The 9,938-nt window shown below is 64.8% G+C and overlaps 1 protein-coding gene across 4 annotated transcripts in view; it reads left to right on the top strand.

Annotated features, from left to right (window-relative positions):
• Positions 1-6: 6 nt before the first annotated feature.
• Positions 7-9,938, top strand: part of KCNQ2 (potassium voltage-gated channel subfamily Q member 2) — a 48,126-nt gene continuing 38,194 nt past the window's right edge. For all 4 annotated transcript variants that reach the window (XM_027086731.1, XM_027086732.1, XM_027086733.1 and 1 more), the window contains exon 1: positions 7-355. In XM_027086731.1, the coding sequence (XP_026942532.1) occupies positions 60-355 (296 nt within the window). In that variant the 5' untranslated portion in view covers positions 7-59. The remainder of the gene's footprint in view (positions 356-9,938) is intronic.

Here is a 9,938-nt window from a genome sequence, read left to right on the forward strand (position 1 = left end):
GCCGCCCCCCGCGCGCCGCCCCCGCTGAGCCCGCGCCCGCCCGGGCGCCGCCCGGCACCATGGTGCAGAAGTCTCGCAACGGCGGCGTGTACCCTGGCCCGAGCGGGGAGAAGAAGCTCAAGGTGGGCTTCGTGGGGCTGGACCCCGGCGCGCCCGACTCCACCCGAGACGGCGCTCTGCTCATCGCCGGCTCCGAGGCCCCCAAGCGCGGCAGCATCCTCAGTAAGCCGCGCGCGGGCGGCGCGGGCGCCGGGAAGCCCCCCAAGCGCAACGCCTTCTACCGCAAGCTGCAGAATTTCCTCTACAACGTGTTGGAGCGGCCGCGCGGCTGGGCTTTCATCTACCACGCCTACGTGTGAGTGCCCACCCGGGCGGCGGGCGCGGGTCGCGAGGCACCCGGGCGATCGGCCGCTGGTGGCCCGTAGGCTCACAGCTGCGGGCTACGAGGGCCTCCGTGTGTGTCCGAGCGCCCGCGTCAGTCACACCGTGTGCCTGGGGTACCTTGGTTCAAGAGAAGGGCAGAGGTTGGAGAGCGATTTTGGAGACGTCTGGTTGGAAGGAGTTCTGGGGTCGGGGTGGGGGCGCCTGTCCCCCTCTCGCGCCCGCCAGCGGCCTGGTTGGGTTGCATCAGTCCCTCCCCCGCAGGATGGGGAGATGTGCAGCGCCCCAGCCTCCCCTCCTCAGCCCTGAGAGGCCCCTCCCCACGGCCACTGCACCGAACAAAGGGCCGACCAGGGAGGGAGGGCGGCGCTGCCCGTCCTGTCACTGGATCTGGACTCCTAGAGGGCCCCCTCTAGATGGGTTCCCTCAAAGAAGGGGGAATGGGGGGAGGGGTTGGCCCTCCTTCTAGGGTGCGCTTCTGGGGTGCTGCAATGGCGGAGGGGTCCCGTCGTTACTCTCCGCCCCCAGCCGTGGGCTCAGGGTAGATAGTTGGCTGTTCCTGCCCCGTGGTGCCTGCACCCACCCCTGGCCTGGCCTGCGTCGCCCCCCCCCCCCCCCCCCCCAGCACAGCCTCGAGCCCCTGCCGCGGCTCGCTGGAGGAGCAGGTGCATGCCTGATGCCCCTGCGCGCGTTCTGGGCTCCAGACCCCCTTTATTGCAGAGTGGACCCCCAGGAAGAGGGGGGCCGCCAGCCCTGGCCCTGGGAGGGCTGTCGGTGGCCCTGGGCCCGTTGTTCAGGGAACTCCTGGCTCCTGCGCCAGGGCTGGTGGCCACAGGCCGGCATTGTGTGCACACGGGTGTTCGAGCGTGTGGGGTGTGTGTGTGTGTGTGTGTGTGTGTGTGTGTGTGCACGCGCGCCTGTGCTGGTGGCGAGCACAGCCTCTGAGCCTACAGGCGCTATCTCCCATCCCAGCTAGACTGGGCCCAGGACTCGGCCATTTTGTGAGAAAGAGGCATTTGGGGATGGGAGTGAGGGGTGGATTCTGGGAAACCGTCTCCGACCAAGTGCCCACCTGGGATGAGGGGGTGTGTGCCCGTGAGTGTGCCTGTGACCTGTGAGTGTGTGCTCTGGACGGACCCTCTGTGGGTGGGGGAGAAGACCCTGGGAGGAAATGCCAAGCTGCTGGAGGGATAGGTGTCCTGGGGGTCACCACAGCCCTGGAGGCCTCCTGGCCACTGTCCCCAGCCCCAGCGCTGAGCCACCCCGGGAGTCCCAAGAGGCAGAGGCTCCCCTGGCACTGTGTCAGCCCCCGCCTGCCCCAGGGAGGTGACCTGGTTCTTCCCGGGGCGGACATGCCCAGGTGCGCTCTTCCTCCTTGGAAGAGCCCTGTGCCTCCTCTCCCTGCCGGGCGGGGGCCAGCTCTGGTCAGCCAGGTCCTGGCCCGAGGTGGCCTCTGGTGTCTGGGCACAGCCCAGCGGCGCCCCCACTCCTGTCTGACCTGCGGTGCGGCTGCTGGAGGGTTCGCTGTGCTTTGGGCACGAAGGTCCCCGCCGGCGGCACTTCCCGGGGTCCCCTCTGTGTGGCCTCTACCTGCCCAGGCCCGAAGTGGCCGGCCCCTCCGTGCGTCCTGCGTCCTGGAAGCTGCAGCCTTCAGAGCTGGGAACGGAGTGTGGGGACTGGGGGCCAGGCAGCTGCTCTCGGGTGTGGGTCTGCGTTGCCCCCGCCTCGGGAGTGCCCGAGTCGGGACAGGTGGGCCAGGGGGTCCAGGGGCAGTGTGTGAGGGTCCAGGGGCAGTGAACGGGGCAGAGCTGCCCTTGCCCCCAAGGCATTGTGGAGGCCACCGCGTGGGGTCTCCACCCTCCCGGCGCCGGCCCGGGGGTGCTCCTGAACGGCGACATCTCTGTCCCGCTGTTGCTGCTCATCGGTCACCCCCCGGCTCCCCGGGCCTGGAATTCACTAGCTGTCCCCAGGCCCAGCCCATCCTTGGGCCCAGCCCACTGGACTCAGGAGGGCTTCACTGCCCCCATATGCTGGTCTCCAGTGGTGCGGCCTCCCCTGTGCACCCCCCGCCCCCCAGCAGGGACTGGCCCTCATCTGTTTGGTTTGTTGATTAAACCAGTTCAAGCCTCCTGAGCTGGGCCTGGGAGGGGCAGTGGGGGCCGGAGTGGTCGCGGGGCTGGGGCAGCTGCCCTCCTGGGCCACCTTCCAGCAAAGCCTGGCTTCTGGAAGGCAGAGGTGTGCTGAGCCCTCTGGGTGTCAGAGGCGGGGAGGGAGGTGGCTGCCCTCTGGCCCCCGGGCTTTGCGCGCATCAGGCCAGGTGCCCCTGCCCTTTGCGGGCGGGCTGTCTCCATGGACGTGCCTCTGGGCCTGGAGCCATCGCCATCACTGCTGCTGCCTGTGGGGGCGGGAGGCTTCCCTGAGTCAGGAGGATCCTCGACCAGGCTGAGGGGAGCCCGCCCGGGCCCCCCTCCCAGCCCCGAGGCCCCTGCAGCGTCCCTTCCTCTGCTCTGGCTGGAGAGGGAGAGCAGTCCCCGGTTGGGCAGGTCCCCGCCCCGCATGGCTCTTCACCTAGACCTGGCCGGGATTGTGGGCGGGCAGGCTGGTGTCGTCCGCAGTGAGTGGGGGCCCTGTCGCGAGGAGCTGGGCCGTGTGGGGTGGGGAAGGGGTGCATCTCAGCTCACCATTGCCTGCCCTTCACAGCCCCAGGCAGGTCTCGGGGCTCCGAGGGTCTGTGCACCCCTAGAGCAGGGCATCTTTACACGAGAGGATTTTCTAGCTACGGTCTAGGGTTTTCATGAGTTTCTCAGAGGGGGTGTGAGCCACAGAAAAGGCCCCCAAACACTTCAGGATGCGTGTCCAGGCCAGTGGGGCCCCAGGGGCTACTCATCTGCTTCAGGCGAGCCCTTGGGGGTCCTTTGAGAGCCTGGGTTGGGTGCGCGGCCCCCTCCCCTCACCGGTGGGAGCGGCAGCTGCTCCACCATGGTGAGGGGGTGGGGGGTCTCCCCGAGGCTCGAGTTAGGAGGGGAGGGGAACCGCACGTCTTCTGGGCCGGCCCGCTGTCCGCTGGTCTCAGGGCTTCCTCACTTTGTGGCCCCATTTTCACTGCTGAGGAAACCGAGGCTGGGACGGTCGAGTTCCTGAGTTGCCCCACTCACGCTGGACAGAAGGGGCCTCGGCCCAGTGATGGGAACTTGGGGTGCAGATCGGTTGACTTTTCCAACATCCAAAAGCCACTTGGAGTTGCCGGGTGAGACTGTGTTTGAAATCGGTGGGATGGAAAATGCCGGTGACTGCAGGGCAGGGACTGGCCCCTGGAGGCCGGGGCTCGCCTGAGCGGCTCACTCTTGGGAGCTGCCTTCTCTCGGGCTAGTCCACGAGCCCCCTCCGTCCTCGGATGGCGTCCAGGTGGGTCTCGGGGGGCCGCCGACATTTCGGGGCCTGTGGCTGGGGGCAGCGGGATGGGGGCCTGGGGCCTCAGGGCCCAGCTGCAGTCCCCTGCGTGGCCTCGGATAACCCACGTGCAGGCCGCCCGCTGCCCCCTCTCACCTGTCCGCCCTCGGGTGGGCAAGTGTGGGCCCACGTGCTGGCCTCTCTTTTCCTCGGTGTGACTGCACTTGGGGGGCGTGGGGGCCCCAGGGCAAGTGGCCCTGGGTGTCTGCTTCTGAGAGGAGACTGGGGTCTGAATGGCTGTATTCTCAGCTTCTTGCAGCTCCCAGACCTCGCTGCAATCCTGGGGAGGAAATGTCTATTGATTGAAGAGTTGGAGAATCTTATGGAAATTTCCCCAAAGGTGAAAACGGTAGGAGGGTTGTGGTTTCCACGGAGACCAGGGCTCAGTAGACTGTCCCCAGTCGGCTGTCTGGAGACCTCAGGCCTCATCGTAGGATTTCTCACCCACAATAAGACAATGAAGTGTTTTTTAATGAAGTGTTTCTTAATCACGGTGTCTAATTACACTGTCGTGAATCCCGCAGATGGTCTGTGTCCTCAGGGTGATGGGGTCGCTAGGAAGCTCCGTGCTTGACAGTTTCACAGATCAGAACAAAGAAAAATCTGTTTTGTTAGAAACCAGTACAAGTCAAACATTGAAACTAGTCTCTACGGAGACTCGGCGGGGGGCTTCGACGTGGGCACCGCCTCGGAAAACACCTAAACCCAGAACGATTGTGAAGAGACCGGATTGTTTCCAGGAGCGCAGCCCGAGCCTGGTGGTGGATAGAGCGTCTCAGGGGGTTCTTCCCGGTCCGTTTTGGTCAGTAAGTGAATCCTAGGCTGTGTTAATCCCCGCGCGTCTGCGTGTCCACGGTGAGGCCCGGGGTCTGCTCCTGGCCACCGCTCACAGGCGTCCTCAGTCCGTCCTGGCAAGCCCGCCAGGCTGCCCCCACCCCCGGGAGCTGCGTTCTGAATGCCCCGGAGAAGGGACAGGCTCCAGAGGACCGAGAGTTCTCTGGGGCCTTTCGTGGAAGGTGCTGAGGGCCAGGATGGCGGTGGGGGACCCCGCGGAGGGCCGAACCTCCGCTCGGCACGACAGGGCGGGACGTGCTGCAGGCACTGCGGGCTTGCGACCCTTTCCTTGTGGGGGACGGGGGTGGGGTGGGGCTGGGGGCCAGGCCTGGGGCTCACGATGCTGGGTCGGCCCTGGGCTGCAGCCTTCTGCCCCTTCCTGAGCCAAGGCTTGTGAGAGACCTTGGCCTGTGTCCGGCAGCCTCATTATAAACCGTGCTGCCTGGGTCACCTCGTGGGCGGGTCATCTGAAACGTTCTCGAGTGTAAACGGAGGGCCTTTCCTGCATGGAGATCGCCGGGTACGTGCCTTAGTCACGGACGTCACCTCGTCACCCCCACGCCCCATCAGGTGTGGTGTGAGGTTATAACCAGTGATGGTTCAGGGGGCGCGCGTGGGCAGAGGACGGTGAGCCGTGGGGACCGTGGGCTCTGCGGGGGCCTGGCAGGGAATCCTGCCTTGGGCCCGGTGTCCCCTCATCTGTGACGTGGGGACACCATTCTGTGCTTGTCTCCTGTGACTCACTCAGCACAGTGCTCGGAGCGTGTGACGTTCACGGGGTCCTGGCCGCGTTGTCTGTCACTCAGCAAGGAGGAAGACCAGGCAGAGGGAGGCGGGCGCGTCCGGGACAGCACCCTGCACCGTCCGCCCTCCGCGCGGCCCGGGTGTGTTCTCAGTCCCGTCGGCCAGTGACCGCGCCTGGATGGAGGGGTTTGGGGCTGCTGTGAACGTGGCCGCGTGATTAGACACGGGGCCCCCGTCTGAAGCTGTGTTTGTCCAGGAGGACTGGCCGTTTTCCTAAAGGACCTCACTGTTCTACAGCTGCCTGGGTATTGGGGGAGGTCTTCCTTCCACGGCTGAATGGTCCCAGCGCCCTGGACCTCCGAGCATAGAGGCCAGAACGGTTTTGGCTTGAGAAGGACCATTGCGAGCGGGTTGTACCAATGGACCCCCAGACCGTAAAGGGGACCCCAGGTTTCCGCACGGGCTGTGTCCTGATGAGCTGCACCCCCTCCTAAGCTGTCGTGTGGTGACTTAGTGTCACGTGGGCCGCCAGGCTGAGCCCATCTCCTGGCGCTGCCCCGGAGCATGGGAGACTCCTTCTAGCACAGCCACTCCCTTCTGAAGGCTGGTGCCCGGCTGTGCTTTCCAACAGCGGTTTGCTGACAGCTCTGCGGCATCGGGAAACGGGCCTCATCCGTGCCATGCAGTTCCCTCCCAGCTGTGGGGCACCCGGCCAGCAAGCCCGGGCCAGCTTGGTGAGATCCGAGGTAGAAAGAAGAGGGCCGTGCGGCCCCGAGGTTGTCCCCCAGGGACTCTGCCTTCCATGCTGAGGGGAGGGTTTGACGCAGCTGCCCCCGCCCCCTAGGCCTTCTTTCCACTGTTCTGCAGGAGGCTGTGGCCCGATGACCGCTCCCAGCTTGCTCCCCTGGCAGCTGGTGGGTGCCGGTGAACCCCCAAAACCCCTCTTGGTGAGGTGGGCGCGTGCAGGAGGGGTCAGGGCAGAGAAATGACTGTTTCTAAAGCCTGTTTGTTCCTCGTGTGAATTAAGGCAGCCATGGCCGGAGCTGGGGGGAGGTGGTCCGGGTGCTGTTTTGCAAACGGTCTGGAGTTAGGGAGAGGGCTGGTCTTTGTTGTCTGAAGCTGGGCTGCACCAAGCTTCTAATTCATCCAGGAGGAAGCAGGGCTGGGGATGCCTGGGTCTTGGAGGCCCTGGGTGGGCAGCTCTGGGGCCTGCGTGCCTCCCAGTGGGGCTGCAGGGCCCACATTCCTCAGTTTGCCCTAGTGCGTTTGGGTGGCTTCATCCACAGCCCAGCCAGAGCCCCGGGGCATGCAGGCCCCAGAGTTCCCTACTGTGACGGCCTGGGTTTGGCAAGTGCAAAGGGGGTTCCCTGGGGAACGGGCAGGATGGTGCCTGCTGAAGGGAGAACAGGGACAGCGGCAGGACTTCTACCAGGTGTCCTAATGCCGCGGGGCGGGGCGCAGGTGAGCTGGGCTGAGTGACGGACCCAAGCGCGCGCTGGTGAGCGGGGCCAGCGGCGCTCAAGCCCGGCAGAGGCTGGGTGAGGGCTGCGCCTTCTCCAGCAGCCCCAAGGACGGTGGGGAGACCCCTGGCCTGGGGCGGGTGCCCACCCACGAGGGGGCTCTCGCCTCTTCTCGGCCACCAGCGGCCCAGAGCCTCGGTCCCACTGCCCAGCAGCTGGGATCGGCCCAAGGGAGGGTGCGCTGGAGCGGGCGGGCCTCTTCCGGCCGCTCCTCGCAGAGGCCGTGTTGGCTTCCCTTGGTTGAGACGTGAGGGTGGGTGTGTCCCAGCCGCCAGCCCTGAGTCTGACCTTCATCTCCAGGATGTACTCAGAGCTGAGCGTCCTGGCTCTGCCGGCTACCCGGCTTGAGTAAAATGAGGTCTTAATGTCTTCCGATTACCCGGGATATTTTTAAAATATTTATTTATTTGTTTACTTGGTTGTGCCGGGTCTTAGTCGCAGCACGTGGGCTCCTTAGTTGTGAACTCTTAGCTGCAGCGTGCATGTGGGATCTAGTTCCCTGGTAAGGGACCGAGCCCGGGCCCCCTGCATTGGGAGCGTGGATTCTCTGCCACTGCGCCACCAGGGAAGCCCCCTGGAATAATTCTGTAAAGGTACAGAACCGCATTTGTTCCAGAAAGTCCTACTCGGACTCGTTGGAAACAGCGTCTCCAGAGATTCCTTCATCGTCTGTTGTGGGGACAGGTCTCAGCTCCCAGGTTGTCCCTGGCTGTCTGCTGCGTGTGCCCCGCCCAGGCCCCTCCCTCCTCCAGGTCCTGTCTGGTCCGCCCCTTCCTTCCCTGGAGCCTCAGTCTTGACCTGACTAGAGAGCTTAGAACTTCTGAGTTTGCTTTTACATTTAGGCTTGGAAAAAAATATTGGAAGGGTTTGTCTGAGGAAAAGGCCAGTTTCTCCTGGGATTCCAGGCTTCGGGGGAGGAAGCGGGGGCGGGGGAGAGGAGTGGAATGTGGAAGTGGGAGGAGCCTGGGTGAGCACCTGCCGATCCATTTCTGTTCCTGGGAGCAGGGCTCTGAGCAGGGCTGCCAGTCCTGCCGGGCCTGGCTGGGTCCACTGGCGTTTAGAAGTCTGTTCTCCCTGGAGGCCAAGCCTTGGTGGGATGTGGTGGCAGCACCGGGACGGGCCCTCCAGCAGGAGGGCAGGGCCTGACCCGGGGTTCGACTTTCACCCGGAGGAACAGGAAGCGAGAGCATTTGGAGCTCAGCCTCTGGCGGGGGTGACCCGGGTGAGCCGAGGCGGGACGGCGTGCAGGGCGCTGGCCGCAGTCCTGATCACGAGCCCACGGCCGTCTCTCCAAGCGAGCTCCGTGCGGGACATGGAAAGTGGGGAGATTGGCCCATCACTGGCTGGCCTGCGGACGGGGCGCTTGGGGCAGGCGCGTGGCCGCTTGCTTCCGCCTCCCGATTCAGCCTCTTGTGCTCACAGAGCTCTTTCCTCCTTGGTCAACGTTCTCCAAGACGGTCCTCTCCGCTTTGTGCGGTTTGATTAGCTGAGAACTGAATTAATATCGTGTGGACGGAAATCCAGTGTTTCAGGCCAGGTGGTGGGCAGACAGCACTGCGTGGTCTGAGCGAGAGGGGCTGGCGGCCTCTTAGAGAAACACTTGGTTATGGTCCATTACCTCTTCTGATTATGAAAATTACACACGTCCACCGTAGGAAACGGAGAAGATGCAGAAAAGCTGAGGAGGAGCGTTTGTCTTTCCCGATTGCCTTCCGGGCATCTGTGCCTGTCTCTGCGTTTCTTAAAGGAGATCGGATTCAGGCTGTCGTCCTCCTTCGTGCTAACCGTGTGTGGTGGGGATTTTCCCGTGGAATCAGACAAGTCTCTGCTGGACGAGTGTTGGGCTTTGTCTCTGTCATCAGGGCTCCTGGTGCCCCTGGGGTCGGGGGAGCATGAGGTGGCCCTGTCACTGATCCCTCACCCTACGCCCTCGGTGGCTTATGGCTGGGGAGCAGACGGCGCTCTGGCCTGGAGAAGGACCCAGGCAAGCACGTGCCTGGTGGCCCCCCGGGGTCAGGACCAGGGCTGGTCCGGGAGGGGGCTTGTTAAACCGAGGTCCTGCCCATGGCTGTCACTCGAGGTGTGCAGATGGAGGCCGGCAGAACACCAGGAGTGTTTTTAGGGGACCACTGAGCTATGACCCATGGGGCACAGGGGGAGTGGGCCAGCCCGAGAGCCGCTTGGAGGGTGTTCAGGAAGAGTCCGGGGGAGCAGGCCTGGCCGTGCTGTCGACCTGGGGAGGCGGGTCTGTGAGGGGCCCTGGTGTGGGGGTACCCTGAGCGCCTGCATGGGTTCCTGTGCTCACGAAGGGGATGTCAGATGCCCAGGGTGGTCCAAACTGACCCCTCGTGGCGGGGGAAGCACCTCTCCCCCAAAAGATGGTATTTGCCCTGGGCCCTGACCTCAGAGGCCTGTCCACGGCAGTGCCTCCCACAGGGGACCCCTCCCCTTCTCACCCCGCTCCTGCGCAGGCTTCCACGCGGTTGGGGCTATGGGACCCGCAGGGCCGGGGGTCAGCCATGCTGACCGTTTCGTCAGGCCAGCTCCCTGGACAGAGCCTGGCACTCAAGGGACCCCAAAGGTGGCTGTGCTGGGGGTGTGTGTGGCAGGCCTGGGGGACGCACCCCAAGACGGGGACCCCCAGAGTGAGCTGGGGCCGGGGGAGACCAGGACTTACAAGGACAGAGCTCAGTGTGGACCGTGGAAGAGAACACACCTGGAGGGGGACCCCCGCACCACAGCACAGGAAATCACCCAGCCAGCGGCTGCCTGATCCCCACGGGTGGATGCTAAGGCATCCCGGGGGAGGCTGGGGCCCTCCTTGCCCCCCAGGAAGCCTCAGAGCAGTGTCCTTCTTTGAAGGATGGGGTCAGGTCCCCTGGTGGCAGGGGGTGCGGGGAGCAGTGTGGGCAGAGGGGTAGGCTCTCCCGCCCAAATCTGTGCTGGCACAGGGGGGAGCTGAGGCACGGGTGGGGAGGGCGCAGAGGGGAGCTGAGGCACGGGTGGGGA

This window comes from Aethalodelphis obliquidens, unplaced genomic scaffold, assembly GCF_003676395.1.
Source record: "Aethalodelphis obliquidens isolate GAN/ISIS:26980383/991018 unplaced genomic scaffold, ASM367639v1 scaffold57, whole genome shotgun sequence".
NCBI classification, from domain to species: domain Eukaryota; kingdom Metazoa; phylum Chordata; class Mammalia; order Artiodactyla; family Delphinidae; genus Aethalodelphis; species Aethalodelphis obliquidens.